The 21759-nt window shown below is 43.6% G+C and overlaps 1 protein-coding gene across 1 annotated transcript; it reads left to right on the top strand.

Moving 5' to 3' along the window:
- The first annotated feature begins 5639 nt into the window (after positions 1 to 5639).
- On the top strand, positions 5640 to 21419 carry LOC139407972 (uncharacterized). The gene is made up of 5 exons (XM_071151831.1): positions 5640 to 7196; positions 8984 to 9177; positions 9391 to 9535; positions 9751 to 10056; positions 21249 to 21419. Exons 1-5 carry the CDS (start codon positions 5640 to 5642, stop codon positions 21408 to 21410), a joined length of 2364 nt encoding a protein of 787 aa, XP_071007932.1. The 3' UTR covers positions 21411 to 21419.
- Positions 21420 to 21759: the final 340 nt, after the last annotated feature.

Genomic DNA, 21759 nt, shown 5'->3' with positions numbered 1-21759 from the left:
TGTTTTTATCCACGACGCAACGTGGAGTGCCTGGATACAACCCTTAGCCGTGGTATATTGGCCATATACCGCATCGCCTCGCACCTTATTGCTTAATTATGTTGGGTATGTAAGGGATGGTGTCCTACTGGCTGTGTAATCTAGTCTTCGAAGTTTTCCCTTCATTCTTTGTTGTGACAAGTATTGCTTTAATAGACTTTGTATGTGTGCAAATAGTTTCCGAATTAGTGTGTATGTGTACCTGTTGTTTGATTTGGTTTATTTGTACATAGTGTTGCAGGTCTCTCCTATGGGACAGACAGATAAACAGAGTGTTTGTTCCTGATTGTGTTCTCGTTACAAACTACTACTGGGACGATTGGCTGTTTTAGACAATAATGAGTGTAATACCATTCCCAAACCAGACGTGTGCGTCAGTCTGCCGTTGTGCGGAAATAGATTTTGTCCCCCCACACCAATCGCATTCACGACACGCAGGTTGAAATATCAAAGCAAACTCTGAACCAATTATATTAATTTGGGGACAGGTCGAAAAGCATTAAACATTTATGGCAATTTAGCTAGCTAGCTTGCAGTTGCTAGCTAATTTGCCCTATTTAGCTAGCTAGCTTGCTATTGCTAGCTAATTTGTCCTGGGATATAAACATTGAGATGTTATTTTACCTGAAATACACAAGGTCCTCTACTCTGACAATTAATCCACACATAAAATGGTCAACCGAATTATGTCTAGTCATCTCTCCTACTTCCAGGCTTTTTCTTCTTTGGACTTTATATGGCGATTGGCAACTAACTTTCATAAAGGTTTATTACCACAACCAACCTCAGTTCATCTTTCAATCACCCACGTGGATATATCCAATGAGGAGATGGCACGTGGGTATATGCTTCTAAAAGCCAATGAGGAGATGGGAGAAGCAGGACTTGCATCGCGTTCGGCATCACAAATAGAAGCAACTTCTATTTTAGTGCCTGTTAACGCAGACGCTCGTTGGCGCGCACGAGCAGTGTGGGTGCTGTGACTGAATAACATGTATGTGTAAATTAATTTTGCAACGCTCGCACACACAACACGTCCGGTTTGGGCAGTGTGTAAAGGGCAGGTGTAGAGTGAGGGCTTTTTGTTTATAAGAGAGTGCACACACACACACACACACATATGCACACACCAAAGAAATTGATATGCTCACACACTCTTCTACACACCCACAAACATACCCCCACAAACTAACACATCTCTCTACTCTTTCATGCCAGCCCCAGGCTACGGGAGCAGGTCTAGCTAGCTATCACACCTTGGTGTTAATTTCCCAAGGTTTTTGACAAGGAGCCTCAGAGCGAGAGAGAGCCTTGTTCTTTGTGTAAGTGCTTTTTCTTCCACAGCTTCTCCCTATCTCTGCAGATTAGTCAGGGAGTAAATTACCTGCCTGCACACAAAAAAGCGCAATCCTACACACTTTGCTGCCACGCGGCGCATAGATCTTCTTTTGAAGAGCGGCCATGTTATTTCCTCAAACCCCGAAGGCTCTCCTGGCATGCAAATCATCATAAAATGAAATGTAAAACTCCATATTCCGGGGCCCTCTTCTTATCATCAACTGCACAAGCAGCATACAAATCAGGTTGGGATCAGACACCACGGCAAAGGTCTCAACTTAAAGAGCTAGCTAATTGCTAATTGGGTATGGAGTTGCGAAACGAGGTGCTGCTAACAAGAATTAAAACGTGGGTATTTTTTCTTATTTTTCTTATTTTCCAAATGTCTCAGCCGTCCTTCCTGGTGACATGCCTGGGAGCTGGAACACAGTCAGAGAGAAAATAGGTTTCAGGAAGGAAGGATTCATAACGACTGTTTCTGTAGGGCAGTCTTTACTTGTTGGTTGCTTCTCCCCATCCCTTGCCCCCTTCCCATAATGGACCCAGATTAAAATGAATCATGGACAAAATAGCATTCTACATGAAAAATGTCCATTAAAAGTGATTTCAGTCCAGAACCAGGCTTAATGTGGGTTGGGAAAAGGTTGCTCATATTAATTTCCTCACATACTGTACATAACATTTTGACACAATCCCATCACAACACACTCACTCAGGAAATATGTTTATATTGCTCTGCTCTATTCTCTGCACTGCTGTGATGGATTGAAGTGGATCACGCTGCTTTTTCAATTGTAATAAATGCCATTAACACACTCCCCGTAGATACACACTGTCGAGGCTGTTTGCCTGACGATATCCATTACTGCCACCTCTCACACATAAAACCAAATCCCCCACGACATCCAGCACTGTCATGGAGCAGCAGAGATAGTCTGAGATGTGTTAACTGTCATATTATACTTGAATTTAACTAACAGCTTTGTTAGGTACTTGGCTTCCTGTGTTGTTACTCTGGGTATAGTTGGCGAAGAGGATCATTAACAACCCTTCACTCCATCTCGTTAGGGGACAGTAAGGGAAACTTTTAGTGTATGTCTATATGAACCCTAAGTGGGCAGCATAAGAAGTCTATGAACCTTCACAAGGGTAAAAGAGTTAACCTATTAACCTTAGTAGGAACCGCTCATACTGTCCTCATAAGCTGTAATAGCAGCAGCGTATGGAGGACATATGAACCTAAGGTAGCAGCATAACAATGAACCTACACAAGAGCAGCACCAGAAGTATGTACAGTTGAAGTCGGAAGTTTACATACACTTAGGTTGGAGTCATTAAAACTTGTTTTTCAAACACTCCACAAATTTCTTGTTAACAAACTATAGTTTTGACAAGTCGGTTAGGACATCTACTTTGTGAATGACACAAGTCATTTTTCCAACAATTGATTACAGACATTAATTCACTGTATCCCAATTCCAGTGGGTCAGAAGTTTACATACACTAAGTTGACTGTGCCTTGATAAAGCTTGGAAAATTCAAGAAAATTATGTCCTGGCTTTAGAAGCTTTTGATAGGCTAATTGACATCATTTGAGTCAATTGGAGGTGTACCTGTGGATGTATCAAATGAAATCAGCCAAGACCTCAGAAAATAAATTGTAGACCTCCACTAGTCTGGTTCATCCTTGGGAGCAATTTCCAAATGCCTGAAGGTACCACGTTCACCTGTACAAACAATAGTATGCAAGTATAAACGCCATGGGACCACGCAGCCGTCATACTAAGGAAGGAGACGCATTCTGTCTCCTAGAGATGAACGTACTTTAGTGCGAAAAGTGCAAATCAATCCCAGAACAACAGCAAAGGACCTCATGAAGATGCTGGAGGAAACAGGTACAAAAGTATCTATATCCACAGTAAAACGAGTCCTATATCGACATAACCTGAAAGGCCGCTCAGCAAGGAAGAAGCCACTGCTCCAAAACTGCCATAAAAAAGCCAGACTACGGTTTGCAACTGCACATGAGGACAAAGATCGTACTTTTTGGAGAAATGTCCTCTGGTCTGATAGAACTGCTTGGCCATAACGACCATCATTATGTTTGGAGGAGAAAGAGGGAGGATTGCAAGCCAAAGAACACCATCTCAACCGTAAATCACAGGAGTGGCAGCATCATGCTGTGGGGGTGCTTTGCTGCAGGAGGGACTGGTGCACTTCACACAATAGATGGCATCATAAGGTAGGAAAATGTTGTGGATTTATTGAAGCAACATCTCAAGACATCAGTCAGGAAGTTAAAGCTTGGTCGCAAATGGGCCTTCCAAATGGACAATGACCCCAAGCAAACTTCCAAGTTGTGGCAAAAAGGCTTAAGGACAACAAAGTCAAAGTATTTGAGTGGCCATCACAAAGTCCTGACCTCAATCCTATAGAAAATGTGTGGGTAGAACTGGAAAAGTGTGTGTGAGCAAGGACGCCTACAAACCTGACTCAGTTACACCAGCTCTGTCAGAAGGAATGGGCCAAAGTTTACCCAACGTATTGTGTAAAGCTTGTGGAAGGCTACCCGAAGCGTTTGAACCCAAGTTAAACAATTTAAAGGCAATGCTACCAAATACTAATTTAGTGTATGTATACTTCTGACCCACTGGGAATGTGATGAAATAAATCAAAGCTGAAATAAATCATTCTCTCTACTATTTTTCTGACATTTCACATTCTTAAAATAAAGTGTTGATCCTAACTGACTTAAGACAGGGAATTTTCACAAGGATTAAATGTCAGGAATAGTGAAAAACTGAGTTTAAAAGTATTTGCCTAAGGTGAATTTAAAATTCTGACTTCAACTGTACCTTCAGAAGGGCAACAGAGCTAACCTATGAGCCTTTCTAAGAGCTCATATAGCCTTTATAAGTTGTAAAAGGAGCATCACATGGAGAACACCATGTATCAGGCTGTATTAAGGTCATGTGTGCCCAGGGGAGAAGCAGTGCTCTTAGCCTGGAGGTACAGCAGGGTGATGATGTTCTATATTAAAAATAATATAATATAATTGCTTTGCACTTCTGAGGAATTGGCATTTATTCTCAAATCAATGCACAAGTCTAACAACACATCTCACATAGCACTGAGATGGAGTACTGTACACGACAACCAGGAAAGCGTGTCCGATAAAGAGTTTATGTATATTTTTTTCCAGTGACCTGCGCATCTCTCATGTCCCTGCGCAGCAAGGATTATGTGAACATGCTGCATGGTTATTATCTTATGGGAGATGAGAGAGAACACATATCACTGCAGTTACACAATATCAAATCAAATTAATTTGTCACATAGGTGTAGTGAAAATGCTTGTCGCTACGAGTGTAGCGAAATGCTTGTGCTTCTAGTTCCGACTATGCAGTAATATCTAACAAGTAATATAACCTAACAATTTCACAACAACTACCTTATATACACAAGTGTAAAGGAATGAATACAAATATCTACATAAAAATATTTGAATGAGTGATGCCCGAACGACATAGGCAAGATGGAGTAGATGGTATAGAGTACAGTATATACATATGAGATGAGTAATGTAGGGTATGAAAACACTATATAAAGTGGCATTGTTTAAAGTGGCTAGTGATACATTTAATTACATCAAGATGGCAAGATGCAGTAGATGGTCTAGCGTACAGTATATACATATGAGATGAGTAATGTAGGGTATGTGCGCATTATATAAAGTGACTAGTGATAAATTGATTACATCCATTTTTCCATTATTAAAGTGGCTAGAGTTGAGTCAGTATGTTGGCAGCAGCCACTCAATGTTAGTGATGGCTGTTTAAGTCTGATGGCCTGAGATAGAAGCTGTGGATCTTTAAAGCTGCATCCTCTCAAATCAAGCTGTTGGAGCTGGCAACACTGTTCTAATAGGCAGGTGTGTGTGTGTGTGTGTGTGTGTGTGTGTGTGTGTGTGTGTGTGTGTGTGTGTGTGTGTGTGTAGTCAGATATTGCAGTAGTTACTTCCAATAAAACGAGATCTGAAACCCTGTTAGATAAATCGCATGGTGCTTGTGAGTGGTCCAATATGCAGTCCAATACTGCAGCCTTTTTTGGGAGCGCGCTCCCTTTACCCACTAGCAGCGCTCGCTCCCTGCACCTTTAAGAGTGCGTGCCTAGCTGAAGGTCACTAAACACAAAGCTCTCCCATCTCTGTGGTCCAATATAGCGCATGCGCTCTGCCTGAGGACTGCTACACAGACTGCAATATGGCGAGAATGCCTGGCAGCGCAGACTGCTCTAGTGACACAGCGGGGACAGAGCGGGAGGAGCACATGAGTTGCCCGGAGACTGAGAGGAGCGGAGATGAGGAGGAGGATGAGATCCAGGAGGTACAGATCACCGGGGAGGAGTACGGGGATGATGAACTGGAGTGGGAGGCAGAGTGCGCAGACCCCAGCAGCTGCTCCGCTATGGAGACAGAAGCGGTCCTTATGCGTAGTACGGACCAGTGCAGCGGGTTGGGACCGGGAGCGGACCCTGGACTGTTTCACATCCCCGAACTGGACTCGGATCCGGAGGGAGACCTGCAGCCGTCTGACCGCTCAAGACTGAGCGAAAACACCCGCCTGGCTACCAGGTATGCGGTACGGATCTTCCGGGAGTACCTGAGCGAGAAATCCCAAAGTCCTGACTTTGAAACTCTGGACAAGGAGGCGCTGTGCGCGGTCCTGCAGTCCTTCTACGCGGAGGCACGCTCTAAGAGCGGCCAGCTCTACAGCAAGTCTTCCCTCATTAGCATTCGGAGTTCTCTGAACCGCTACCTGAATGAGCCACCGTACTGTCGCACCCTGGATCTCACTAAAGACCCAGAGCTACGCAGCGCCAACCTGACCCTGGCCGCGGTCATCAGAAAGCTGGAGGAGCAGGGTGCTGGTCCCGTGGTGCAAAAACAGGCAATCACGCGGGCGGACCTGAGAAAACTCTACACCTCCAGTGTGTTTAACATCGATACGCCGTTCGGGCTGCTCAACAAAGTGTGGTTCGAGACATGCATGTATTTCTGTACGAGGGGGCGAGAGAATCAGCGCGAGCTGGAGGAGGATTCATTCGGCCTGGCCATAGACGAGAATGGGAGAAAGTTTATCTATTTCAAAGCACTGGGGCCGTATCACAAGTCTCGCTCCGCGTGTTGGAATAAAAAGAGACCAGACCCGGATGAAGATACTTTGCCGCGCATGTATGAGACTGGAACTGAGTTTTGTCCATATGCCAGCTTTGTTAGGTATGTCTCGAAACGGAACCCAGTGTGCAAAGCATTCTTCCAACGACCACGAGACCACTGCTGCGCAAGCGACATAACATGGTATGAGAACAAAGCCATTGGTAAAAACCTGCTTGGTACGAGGATGCAGATGCTGTCGCGTGCTGCCAAACTGTCAAAGACCTACACCAACCACTGCATCGGCGCCGTCTCCATAGCAACGCTCAACAGCATTGCCGGTATAGGGTCAAAGTTGGTGTCGCTTCAGATTGCCTCGGAAACAGTTAATGGTGGCGTGCAGTCTCATCTCCAGCTCGTGATCCCGTACATCCAACAGGTCACAGACACAGTGGAACTGAAGCCGCAGAGAACAACAAGGAAAGCTCGTGCTCTTTGCGGTTTTTCGGGACCTCCTTCTCCTAAGAAGCTCTGTGTGCGTCCCGGAGAACGCGCAATGTCCCCTGTGGTCATAGTGGACGGTACAGAGCCCGTGGACATCCGACCCCAGGAGCCCCACGGTCAGCAATCCGCTCCTTTACTGACTGACGTGGTATCCGCGCAGGTAATAGAGTTTCATACAGTGCACCGAAAGAGATTATGCTTTTGCATTTTTAAATGTAATGCAGGATAACCTTACTTATATATAGACAGCCTCTCAAAAACGTCCTCAGATTAATGCGGAAATTAAATGAGTGCGTAATAGGTTATGTCGCCATTTGGTCACGCACCATTTTCTGTGTTAATGAAGTGTTTAAGTGTGTAGAGTCTTACATCATTTCCACTTTACTGTGAAAGCATTGACCTGTAGGATGTGTGTGGGTTTGTATTGTGTAGGAGTGAGTTTTGTATTCTCTTTGGGTGTTCTAGGTGCTTTAGTAAAGAGGTCATGAATATTGTATTCCCGGTTGTAGTGCAACTGCATCTTGATTCAGTTTAGGAATCTAATGTTGAATTTGTTAAAGGATAATTGCATTTGTTTTGATTAAATGTACACATTTATTGTGGTATTGAAATGGTCGTTTTTGAAATTGTAACCTGTAGTTGTTGATTTTTTTTTTGTTGGAATGTCCATGTTGAAATTGTTGTCCTCAGAGCACCATTGACAATGAGACATTGGTCTCAATGGGCTCCCCTGATTAAATAAAAGCTCAATAAAAATAGGGATTAGGGTGCCATTTGGGACGCACCCTGTGAGTGCAGAGGAGAGGACTGTAGTGAGTTTTCTTTGGGACTTTGTCTGTTGCCATGGGTTACTGCACCACAGGCCCACAGTTATTAACCATGCACCACAGTGGAGCCGGCAGGGGTAGAGCCAGAGCGTGCAAGCTCTCTCTCTCTCACACACACACACACACACACACACACACACACACACACACACACACACACACACACACACACACACACACACACACACACACACATACATACACACACACAGCACACATCTATTATACCCATTCGCCTAAAGCTCACATTTTCCTGAGACACAGGCACTATAATGAAAAAAAGTATGGCAGGCTGTCTCAAGTAGGTATCTTTCCTCCAATGACAAAATGAGTGTGTGTGTGTGTGTGTGTGTGTGTGTGTGCGTGTCCAGTCTCTTACGAGTTTCATGTTTTTGAGCCATTCCTCTAATGAGCCTGCCTGTTATGTGGTCCCGGGGAGATGGACATGTCTGCTGCATTACCAACAGCTCTGCTCATCTGATTTCTGCTTTATCAGCTATATCTCTCTCTCCCTTTATCTCCCTCTATCTCTGTATACCTACAGTATCTTACTATTTACTGTGTTCTCAGCTTTAAGAGGCAGACTCTGTCCTGCGGGCCATGGCTGTCTTTCTCCCTCACTGCACTTACCACAGTAAATGCTGACCAGTAGACTTTATAGCTTGTTAGTTTTTCTGAAGTGCAGATTTTCGTGAAGCATTTACAAGGGTTTTTAAACCCTCCTCGATAAGGTAATGTCCTCACCTGTCTAAAAACCTCACCTGTATAGCAGAGGAGGCAGACTCCTATCTGTCTCTGAGCTCCTTTAACTACACTCAGATCTCTCTTCACAACCAAAAGCTACCCCTGATATACACACAGACTCTGAAAAGGGTAAATACACTCTTCGTCATGCAGTGCAGTGCATCATGAGTTCTGTGCTCAAAGCGTTGACGCAGTATGAATGAAGTCTCAGTCTACTACTCCTTACTAGTGTCCTGTCTCTACTTGGTCGCTCATGGAAGAACTCTGTAATGCCTCGTGTGTTTAACGGTTTACAGTATGTGTGACAAATTTTCGTTGGACATTTGTGTACATTGGACAATAAAGTATTCTTCTTATTTTTCTTCTTGTCTCCCAGGATAGCCGTAATAGCAGCATGGCCAGTAGGCCGCTGGTCTCCCAGTCCCCTGCCTCTCCACTGGGCTCTGGGGGTATCGGGGGCATCCCCACCCCCGCCCAGCTCACAAAGACCAACGCCCCTGTACACATAGATGTAGGAGGACACATGTACACCAGCAGCCTGGCTACACTCACCAAGTACCCCGAGTCACGGTAAGACACACACACACATAGGGTGTTTGAGATCAACTACATTGAAGTGGATTGAACAGTCACTGATCTACAAATGACATTGCATTCCAAATAACTACTCATTATGTGATCAACATTAGCGATTCTGCGCCTTGCCTTTCTCAAACTGATCCCCTCAAACATGAACATGCACACTCTGATGACAATCACAATGATGATATCACCTTCCACCAGGATTGGTCGTCTATTCAACGGGACAGAGCCCATAGTGTTAGATAGTCTGAAGCAGCACTACTTCATAGACCGAGACGGCCATATATTCCGCTACATCCTCAACTTCTTGCGGACGGCCAAACTGCTCCTCCCTGACGACTTCAAAGTGAGTATCTCTGACACTGAGTGAGAGATACTGGAAAACCTCGTCCATAATTCATTTCTGACAACATAGTGTGTGAAACTTTGTGGGTTCACTTTTTAAAATAATCTGATGTATCATTCTGTCTGTGTGTGTGTGTGTGTGTGTGTGTGTGTGTGTGTGTGTGTGTGTGTGTGTGTGTGTGTGTGTGTGATTGCATGCGTGCGTGCGTGTTCCAGGAGTACTATCTACTCTATGAGGAGGCCAGGTTCTTCAAGCTATCCCCACTACAAGCAGAATTAGAACGCTGGAGGAGTGAGCGTGAGGCCAGGAGTGTGTGGCGTGTGTGTGAGTGTGTGGTGGTGCGTGTAGCTCCAGAGCTGGGGGAGAGGATCACTCTGAGTGGAGACAGGGCTTTGATTGAGGACGTGTTTCCAGAGGTTGGGGACGTCATGTGCAACTCCATGAACGCAGGCTGGAATCATGACTCTACTCACGTCATACGCTTTCCACTCAATGGATACTGTCACCTCAACTCTGTACAGGTAACAAGACAGACACTACCCTATCAATACCACTGCTTACCATGAAAATAACTACCCAACATCCTACAATAACAGATTACGTCACCTCAAGTCACAACGAATAAGGTCACCTCAACTCATATCACATTAACCCACCTCAACTCTGTGTATGTAGCCTTAAAGACATGCTCCAGAACTTTGGCAACTACAAAGTATTTTTTATCTTTGCGCTGGATGTGTCAATGTGTAGTTCATACATGCATAATCTATGAGCAGAGTTACTGTTTTGCCTCAATTAGCCATAAAATCCCTAGTTTGAAAACAACCCTTTTTCTGGAAGCTGTGCTGCGCCATTTTTTCTACATTTTCTCCCACGTGGGCCAGCCCCCTGGCAATTTGAGTTCAACCAATGAGCTTCAGCCCCTCGCCATTTGAGTGACAGCTAGCAAGAGGCACATCATGCACACACAGCGGAACGAGAGAGAGCACAATGACGCGGTGTATATATCTTCACATACGGTATGTGACGTAGTACGCAATGTTCTGGGAAACCTTTTGGCTTGTGAGTGTTACTTTCAGAACTACTGGCTAAAAAGTATACAAAATCTCTTTAACTCCGTACACGTAACATCACACTAACCAGTACCCATGGCATAAGCATAGTACAACCTTAAATAACATCATACAGGGCCAGACCAGCCAGGGGAAAGAGAGATTAATCCTGTTTAGATATGAAAAATGTAGCCATCGGCTACCGGGTCTGCTGGAATGGTAGGAAAGAGCAACAGTCACAGAGAGAGGGAGGGAGAGTGAGAGTGAGAAAGAGACCGACAGAAGGAGGCAGAGAGAGAGAAAAACAGAGAGAGACAGAGAGATGGAGGCAAACAAAGGTTTCTATTGTACTGCCTGTGACAGTCACACAGAAAGAGAAGGAGAGAGCGACAGAGTAAGAGAGAGAGAGAGAGAGAGCCAGGGATGGAGGCAGACAGAGAGGATAGAGTAACAGCTGCTCCTTCAGGGCATGCTAATGGAATGTCATCTTGCAGCTATAGAGAGAATGTCTGCCTACCAAATGGCACATTATTACCTATTTAGTACACAACTTTTGACAAGGGCCTATAGTGCACTACATAGGGTGCCATTTGGGACACACACAATATTATTATATATATATTTTTTGCGTCTGTGTCTGCATCTGTTTGTCTGTGTTGTATGTGTGAGTTGTCATGGGAGAGGGGATGTGTGTTTTTAGATCAGGGAAGGACACAGTGAGATGGCTGGCTTCTGCCTGCTCAGAAACAAACTGTGACCCCATAGGGAAAAATAATATATTGGACTATATTTCAATAAAATATTTAAATATATTGGGAAAATGTATTTAGCAATTATATAACTAAATAAAATATACAGTATGTACGTATTTGTAAAATATATGTGTAAAATACACACTCACACCTCACAACATTCTCTATCCGATGATAAATGTCTATATGTTACAATGGCTTGCGAAAGTATTCACCCCCCTTGGCATTTTTCCGATTTTGTTGCCTTACAACCTGGAATTAAAATAGATTTTTGGGGGGTTTGTTTAATGTTATTTACACAACATGCCAACCACATTGATGATTAAAAAAAAATATTTTGTGAGACAAGCAAGAAATAAGACACACAAAAAACAGAAAACTTGAGCGTGCTTAACACTAGGTCAATACTTTGTAGAGCCACCTTTGCAGAAATTACAGCTGCAAGTCTCTTGGGGTATGTCTCTATAAGCGTGGCACATCTAGCCACTGGGATTTTTGCCCATTCTTCAAGGCAAAACTGATCCAGCATCTTCAAGTTGGATGGGTTCCACTGTGTGTACAGCAAACTAAGCCATTCCAAGACATTTCATTGTTTCCCCTTAAACCACTCGAGTGTTGCATTAGCAGTATCCTTAGGGTCATTATCCTGCTGGAAGGTGAACCTCTGGGCCAGTCTCAAATCTTTTGAAGACTGAAACAGGTTTCCCTCAAGAATTTCCCTGTATTTAGTGCCATCCATCATTCTTTAAATTCTGACCAGTTTCCCAGTCACTGCCGATGAAAAACATACCCACAGCATGATGCTGCCACCACCATGCTTCACTGTGGGGATGGTGTTCTCGGGTGATGAGAGGTGTTGGGTTTGCGCCAGACATAGCATTTTCCTTGATGGCCAAAAAGCTTAATTTTAGTCTCATCTAACCAGAGTACCGTCTTCCATATGTTTGGGGAATCTCCCATATGCCTTTTGGCGAACACCAAACGTGTTTGTTTATTTTTTTTCGTTAAGCAATGGCTTTTTTCTTGACACTCTTCCGTAAAGCCTAGCTCTGTGGAGTGTACAGCTTAAAGTGGTCCTATGGACGGATACTCCAATCTCCGCTGTGGAGCTTTGCAGCTCCTTCAGGGCTATCTTTGGTCTCTTAGTTGCCTCTCTGATTAATGCCCTCCTTGCCTGGTCCATGAGTTTTGGTGGGCGGTCCTCTCTTGGCAGGTTTGTTGTGGTGCCATATTCATTCATTTTTTTAAATGGATTTAATGGTGGTCCATGGGATGCTCAAAGTTTTGGATATTTTTTTATAACCCAACTCTAATCTGTACTTTTCCACAACTTTGTCCCTGACCTGTTTGGAGAGCTCCTTGGTCTTCATAGTGCGGCTTGCTTGCTGGCGCCCCTTGCTCGGTGGTGTTGCAGACTCTGGGGCCTTTATACTGTATATATACTGAGATCATGTGACAGATCATTTGACACTTAGAATGCACAAAGGGGGACTTTATTTAACTAATTATGTTACTTCTGAAGATATTGATTGCACCAGATCTTATTTAGGTGCTTGATAGCAAAGGGGGTGAATACATATGCACGCTCCACTGTTCAATTTGTTTTTTTTTAGTTTTTTTTTTTATTTCACTTCACCAATTTGGACTATTTTGTGTATGTCCATTACATGAAATCCAATTAAAAAATCTATTTAAATTACAGGTTGTAATGCAACAAAATAGGACAAATGCCAAAGGGGTGAATACTTTTGCAAGGCACTGTACCTTAAATAAGGTGTTTATTTCGAAAAGTCACTTGAACGTAGAACATATCTGTAAATATATTTTAAGATTTCCTGAGCTGTCAATCACAATTTGAAACGTTCCCAAGCCCGCCTCCAACTGACAGAGCAGCCATTGCAATTTAGAATTTTCTCTAGAAGAAGGAAAAGAGCAGGTGCCACCATCAAAAAGCTTTCTCGTTGATCCTAGCCTTTTATTTGATTATACGTTCATAACTTTGAATTAAAATATGTTTTTAACTGGGTAGGTAACAGAGGAAGAATATCATTTCTTCAACTGCATGCAAGAGTTTTCATAAATTTGCTAACAAAGCTACCTAGCTCCTTTTTTAGCTTGCCACCAACGTGCAGTGTGACTGCCCAAGGTAAGAATTGTTTTGAAAATTAAAGTTGATAATAGTTGTCTTGGAATAGAGCCAAGTAGAGTTAATGCCATGTACAGTGCCTTCGGAAAGTATTCAGACCCCTTGAATTTGTCCATATTTTGTTACGTTACAGCTTTATTCTAAAATGGATTTAATTGTTTTTCTTCCTCATCGATCTACACACAATACCCCATAATGACAAAGCAAATTTGGGGAGTTTCTACCATTCTTGTCTGCAGATCCTCTCACACTCTGTCAGGTTGGATGGGGAGCTTTGCTGCACAGCTATTTGCAGGTCTCTCCAGAGAGGCCACTCCTGCATTGTCTTGGCTGTGTGCTTAGTGTCGTTCTCCTGTTGGAAGCTGAATCTTCACCCCAGTCTGAGGTCCTGAGCACTCTGGAGCAGGTTTTCATCAAGGATCTTGCTTCTGAGGCTCCCGTGTGGCGCAGTGGTCTAAGACACTGCATCTCAGTGCAGGAGGCTTCACTGCAGTACCTGGTTTGAATCCAGGCTGCATCACATCTGGCCATGATTGGGAGTCCCATAGGGTGGCACACAATTGGCCCAGCATCATCTTGGCTGAGGTAGGCCATCATTGTAAATAAGAATTTGTTCTTAACTGACTTGCCTGGTTAAATAAAAAAAATGTAAATGGCTGTACTTTGTTCCGTTCATTTTTGCCCAGATCCTGACTAGTCTCCCAGTCCCTGCTGCTGAAAAACATCCCCACAGCATGATGCTGCCACCACCATGCTTCACCGTAGGATTGATGCCAGGTTTCCTACAGGCGTGATGCTTGGCATTCAGGCCAAAGAGTTCAATTTTGTTTTCATCAGACCAGAGATTCTTTTTTATCATGGTCAGAGAGTCTTTAGGTGCTTTTTGGCAAACTCCAAGTGGGCTGTCATGTGCCTTTTACTGAGAAGTGGTTTTCGTTTGGCCACTCTACCATAATGGCCTGATTGATGGAGTGCTGCAGAGATGGTTGTCAAATCAAATTGATTTATATAGCCCTTCGTACATCAGCTGATATCTCAAAGTGCTGTACAGAAACCCAGCCTAAAACCCCAAACAGCAAGCAATGCAGGTGTAGAAGCACGGTGGCTAGGAAAAACTCCTTAGAAAGGCCAAAACCTAGGAAGAAACCTAGAGAGGAACCAGGCTATGTGGGGTGGCCAGTCCTCTTCTGGCTGTGCCGGGTGGAGATTATAACAGAACATGGCCAAGATGTTCAAATGTTCATTAATGACCAGCATGGTCCAATAATAATAAGGCAGAACAGTTGAAACTGGAGCAGCAGCACGGCCAGATGGACTGGGGACAGCAAGGAGTCATCATGTCAGGTAGTCTTGAGGCATGGTCCTAGGGCTCAGGTCCTCCGAGAGAGAGAAAGAAAGAGAGAAAGAGAGAATTAGAGAGAGCACACTTAAATTCACACAGGACACCGAATAGGACAGGAGAAGTACTCCAGATATAACAAACTGACCCTAGCCCCCCGACACATAAACTACTGCAGCATAAATACTGGAGGCTGAGACAGGAGGGGTCAGGAGACACTGTGGCCCCATCCGAGGACACCCCCGGACAGGGCCAAACAGGAAGGATATAACCCCACCCACTTTGCCAAAGCACAGCCCCCACACCACTAGAGGGATATCTTCAACCACCAACTTACCATCCTGAGACAAGGCTGAGTATAGCCCACAAAGATCTCCGCCACGGCACAACCCAGACAGGATGATCACATCAGTGACTCAACCCACTCAGGTGACGCACCCCTCCCAGGGACGGTATGAGAGAGCCCCAGTAAGCCAGTGACTCAGCCCCTGTAATAGGGTTAGAGGCAGAGAATCCCAGTGGAAAGAGGGGAACCGGCCAGGCAGAGACAGCAAGGGCGGTTCGTTGCTCCAGAGCCTTTCCGTTCACCTTCCCACTCCTGGGCCAGACTACACTCAATTATATGACCCACTGAAGAGATGAGTCTTCAGTGAAGACTCTGACATGGGTAGGCAGACCGTTCCATAAAAATGGAGCTCTATAGGAGAAAGCCCTGCCTCCAGCTGTTTGCTTAGAAATTCTAGGGACAATTATGAGGCCTGCGTCTTGTGACCGTAGCGTACGTGTAGGTATGTACGGCAGGACCAAATCAGAGAGATAGGTAGGAGCAAGCCCATGTAATGCTTTGTAGGTTAGCAGTAAAACCTTGAAATCAGCCCTTGCCTTGACAGGAAGCCAGTGTAGGGAGGCTAGCACTGGAGTAATATGATCACATTTTTTGGTTCTAGTCAGGATTCTGGCAGCCGTATTTAGCACTAACTGAAGTTTATTTAGTGCTTTACCCGGGTAGCCGGAAAGTAGAGCATTGCAGTAGTCTAACCTAGAAGTGACAAAAGCATGGATGCATTTTTCTACATCATTTTTGGACAGAAAGTTTCTGATTTTTGCAATGTTACGTAGATGGAAAAAAGCTGTCCTTGAAATGGTCTTGATATGTTCTTCAAAAGAGAGATCAGTGTCCAGAGTAACGCCGAAGAACGTTGTCCTTCTGGAAGGTTCTCCCATTTCCACAGTGGTACGCTGGAGCTCTGTCAGAGTGACCGTCTGGTTCTTGGTCACCTCCTTGACCAAGGCCTTTCTCCGCTGAATGCTCAGTTTGGCCGGGCAGACAGTTCTAGGAAGAGCCTTGGTGGTTCCAAACTTCTTCCATTTAAGAATGAAGGAGGCCACTGTGTTCTTGGTGACCTTCAATCCTGCAGACATTTTTTTGTACCCTTCCCCGGATCTGTGCTTCAACACAGTCCTGTCAACTGTTGGACCTTATATAGACAGGTGTGTGCCTTTCCAAATCATGTCCAATTAATTGAATTTACCACAGGTGGACTCCAATCAAGTTGTAGGAACATCTAAATGATGATCAATGGAAACAGAATGCACAGCTCAATTTCGAGTCTCATATTTTGAGTCTCAAAGGGTCTGAATACTTTGTTTTTTATTTGTAAAACATTTGCACAAAAAAAAAAACGTTTTCACTTTGGTATTGTGTGTAGATTGCTGAGTTTGAAAAAAATCTATTTTAGAATAAGGCTGTAACTTCACAAAATGTTGAAATGCACCGTATGTATTATTTTTTACATTTAATTGCCAAAGCTATTATTAAATGTTATTGGACAACCAAGCATTGTGTTGCTTGCTAACTAGCTAGCTTAGCTGGCTTTAGTGAGGGTTGGGTGTCTCTGATACTTGCTAGATTATCTCTAGCGAAACATTATCCGTTATCCTCCCTGTCTGGAGCCTCAACTGCCTATGGACAGCCAATGTAAGTAGTCAATGGGAACATTTAGCTAGCTAGTTCCCAATTAAATTAAAATTTGTTCATGAACATTAACCCCTTATTTATTCTTCATCTTGTGTAGAAGTGTTTCACTGACTCTCTGTCTCTAAATTATCCACAGGGTAACTTTCAGCTTGTGAGTTTGCAATGGACACTGAAGGTAAAGGAATCTGCATGGTAAGTATCAATTTGATGTTCATGAACATTAACCCCTAATTCTTCATCTTATGTGGAAGCATTTCACTGACTCTGTCTCTGCATTATCCACGGGGTAACTCTCAACTTGTGAGTCTGAACATGTCAACTGGAGGTGAAGGAATCTGCATTGTATCAATTTGATGTTTAAATACAGATGTTAACTGCAGAGAGGTAATTTGTACATTATAATTTGTGTTTCAGATTCCACCTCCCAGTGACACAATTCAACAATGGACCAAGCTATTTGAGCAAAAAAATAAAGATTATTGAAAGCACACTTTTATTTGTCAGTCATTTGTGTTTGTATTTATTAGGGATTTCCATTACTCTTCTTGGGGTCCAAACACATTAGGGTACATACATTGCATCTAAAACAAAAGATAAAACATTATAACGTTATTACACCGCTACATATCTATAATACAAAGTGTATAATACCAACATAATGCAATATTACAATGTATGTGTGTGTGCAGTGCGTATGCGTGTGTCTGTACCTTTGTGTGTGCCTCTTCACAGTCCCTTCTGTTCCATAAGGTGTATGTTTACCAGTTTTTTAATGTAGTACTGTACTCCTCCCATAGTCTGTTCTGGACTTGGATATTGTGAAGAAACCTCTGGTGGCATGTCTTGTGGGGTATGCATGGGTGTCCGAGCTGTGTGCTAGTAGGTTTAACAGACAGCTCGGGACATTCAGCGTGTCAACACTTCTTACAAAAACAAGTAGTGATGAAGTCAATCTCGCTTCCACTTTGAGCCATGAGAGATTGACATGCATATCATTAAAGTTAGCTCCCAGTGTACTTTTAAGGGCCAACCGTGCTGCCCTGTTCTGAGCCAATTGTAATTTTCCTAAGTCCATCTTTGTGGGACCTGACCACTCTACTGAACAGTAGTCCAGGTGCGACAAAACTAGGGATTGTTTGACCTGTCTTGTTGATAGTGTTGTGAAGAAGGCACTGTAACGCTTTATTATGGACAGACTTCTCCCCGTCTTAGCTACTGTTGTATCAATATGTTTTGACCATGACAGTTTACCATCCAGGGTTAGCTTTATTTGTCCCAAATAAAATGCGTTTAGTTTTTGAAATATTTAGGACTAACTTATTCCTTGCCACCCAGTCTGAAACTAACTGCAGGTCATTAAGTGTTGCAGTCATTTCAGTCGCTGTAGTAGCTGACACGTATAGTGTTGAGTCATCTGCATACATAAACACACTGGCTTTACTCAAAGCATGTCGTTAGTAAAGATTTTTAAAAGTAAGGAACCTAAACAGCTGCCTTGGGGAATTTCTGATTCTACCTGGATTATGTTGGTGAGGCTCCCATGAAAGAACACCCTCTGTGTTCTGTTAGACAAGTAACTCTTTATCCACAATATAGCAGGAGGTGTAAAGCCATAACACATACGTTTTTCCAGCAGCAGACTGATCGATATTGTCAAAAGCCGCACTGAAGTCTAACAAAACAGCACCCACAATATTTTTATCTTCAATTTCTCTCAGTCATGAGTTATTCATTAAAACTGCACCACAGCATGCTGTTGTGATTTAGTGCTGCACTTTGTAGTTTTATGCATTTATTTTGATAGTGAGCTACAGTATGTAAGGTAAAAAGCTACATTTTCCATTCATGAAAATACATGGCAACATATATTTTAAAATATATTTTTGAATATACACTGAACAAAAATATAAATGCAATATGCAACAATTTCAAAGATTTTACTGAGTTACAGTTCATATAAAGAAATCAGTCAATTGAAATAATTAGGCCTTCATCTATAGGTTACACATGACTGGGAATAACACACTACATGACCAAAAGTATGTGGAAAACTGCTCGTAGAACATCTCCTTCCAAAATCATAGGCATTAATATGGAGTTTGTCCCCCTTTGCTGCTAATAGCCTCCACTCTTCTGGGAAGGCTTTCCACTAGATGTTGGAACATTGTTGCAGGGACTTGCTTCCATTCATCCATAAGAGCATTAGTGAGGTCTCGCACTGATGTTGGGCGATTAGGCCTGGCTCGCAGTCGGTGTTCCAATTCATCCCAATGGTGTTTGATGGGGTTGAAGGCAGGGCTCTGTGCATGCCAGTCAAATTCTTCCACACCAATCTGGCATCTGCCAATCCCAGATTCGTCCATCGGACTGCCAGGTGGTGAAGCGTGATTCATCACTCCAGTTAACGCTTTTACACTACTCCAGAGTCCAATGGCAGTGAGCTTTACACCACTCCAGCTGATGCTTGGCATTGCACATGGTGATCTTAGGCTTGTGTGCTGCTGCTCGGCCATGGAAACCCATTTCATGAAGCTCCCGACTAACAGTTGTGCTAACGTTGCTTCCAGCGGCAGTTTGGAACTCGATAGTGAGTGTCGCAACCGAGGACAGAGGATTTTTACATGCTACATGCTTCAGCACTCGGTGGTCCCATTCTGTGAGCTTGTGTGGCCTACCACTTCATGGCTGAGCCGTTGTTTCTCCTAGACTTCACAATAAAGGCACTTACAGTTGACCAGGGCAGCTCTAGCAGGGCAGAAATTTGATGAACTGACTTGTTGGAAAGGTGGCATCCTATGACGGTGCCACATTGAAAGTCACTGAGCTCTTCAGTAAGGCTATTCTACTGCCAATGTTTGTCTATCGAGATTGCATGGCTGTGAGCTCGATTTTACACACCTGTCAACAATGGGTGTCGCTGAAATAGCCAAATCCACTCATTTGAAGGGGTGTCCACATTCTTTTGTATATATAGTGTATATGCATGTGTTGGTCACAAATATATATTTTTTAAGTAAGGGCCTTGATCAGAAAACCAGTCATTATCTGGTGTGACCACTATTTGCCTCATGCAGCGCGACACATCTCCTTCACATAGAGTTGATCAGGCTATTGATTGTGGCCTGTGGATTGTTGTCCCACTCTTCTTCAATGGCTGTGGGAAGTTGCTGGAAATTGCCGGAACTGGAACACGTTTTTGTACACGTCGATCCAGAGCGTCCCAAACATGCTCAATGGGTGACATGTATGTTGATTGTTCAGGCCATGGAAGAACTGCGACATTCTTAGCATCCAGGAATTGTGTACAAATCCTTGTGACATGGGGCTGTGCATTATCATGCTGAATTATGAGGTGATGGCAGTGCATGAATGGAATGACAATGGGCCTCAGGATCTCATCTCGGTATATCTGTGCATTCAAATTGCCATCGATAAAATGGAATTGTGTTTGTTGTCCATAGCTTATGCCTGCCCATTCCATAACCCCACCATGGGGCACTCTGTTCACAACGTTGACATCAGCTAACCTCTCACCCACACACTACACTTTGTCTGCCATCTGCCTGGTACAGTTGAAACCGTGATTCCTCCCTGAAGAGCACACCTCTCCAACGTGCCTTCTAAGGTGAGCATTTTCCCACTAAAGTTGGCTATGACGCCGAACTCCAGTTAGGTCAAGACTCTGGTGAGGAGGACGACCACGCAGTTGAGCTTCCCTGAGACGTTTTCTGACAGTTTGTGTAGAAATTCTTCGGTTTTGCAAACCCACAGTTTCAGCTTCTGGGTGGCTGGTCTCAGACGATCCTGCAGGTGAAGAAGCCAGATGTGGAGGTCTTGGGCTGGTGTGGTTACACATGGTCTGTGGTTGTAAGGCCGGTTGGATGTACTGCCAAATTCTCTAAAATGACAATAGAGGTGGCATATAGTAGATAAATCATCATTCTCTAGCAAACAATTCTGTTGGACATACCTGCAGTCAGCATGCCAATTGCACGCTCCCTCAAAACTTGAGACATCTGTGGCATTGTGTTGTGTGACAAAACTGCACATTTTAGAGTGGACTTTATTGTCTCCAGCACAAGGTGCACCTTTGTAATGATCATGCTGTTTAATCAGCTTCTTAAAATTCCACACCTGTCAGGTGGTGGATTATCTTATAAAAGGAGAAGTCCCTTCTACCATGGATGTAAACAAATGAGTGCACACAATTTGAGAAAAATAAGCTTTTTGTGAGTATAACACTTTGCATGTTGTGTTTATAATTTTGGGCACTGTTTGTGCTATTGTTAGTAATACATTTGCACATTTACACACACGTTGGTTTTCTTCCACCGACTGTATTCTTGTATGACTATCAACCCTGAATCAGAGCCTTTCTGAAATTACTTCTGACCACAATGTGTTTTAGTGTGCGGTGTCTGTAATGCATATGTGTTTGATTGACAGGTATTGGAGAGGTTGCAGCAGAGAGGGTTCGAGATAGCAGGGGCATGTGGTGGAGGAATAGACTCCTCCCATTTCAGCGAGTACGTCCTACGCAGGGAGGGGAAGAGCAACGGACAGTGTGGCCCCACCCTCATCTGCATCAAACAGGAAGCACTGGACTAAGCCCTGCCCGGGTCAGGGGTAACAGTGGATGATTGGTCAGGAGGGGAGCTTAAAGCCATGCCTCCATCTCCAAGGGAACACCAAGAGAGTCTGGCCTGAAGTTTGTTTTAAATTTGTAGGGTCGTTGCTAGTTACGACAGCCACAAATTCATAAACCCCGCCTAATTCTACAATTTCTCTTAAATTATGTGATTTTAAACATAACCCTAACCTTAACCACACTGCTAACCATAAGCCTAACTCTAACCTTAAGTTAAAACAAAAAAGCACCTTTTTGTTTTCATTCATTTTTACTATATAGACAATTCTTACTTTGTGGCTGTGGTAACTAGTGTAAACCGATTTTTAT

The sequence above is a fragment of the Oncorhynchus clarkii genome, chromosome 4 (genome assembly GCF_045791955.1).
Source record: "Oncorhynchus clarkii lewisi isolate Uvic-CL-2024 chromosome 4, UVic_Ocla_1.0, whole genome shotgun sequence".
NCBI lineage: Eukaryota > Metazoa > Chordata > Actinopteri > Salmoniformes > Salmonidae > Oncorhynchus > Oncorhynchus clarkii.
This window is presented reverse-complemented; position numbering and strand designations above follow the sequence as displayed.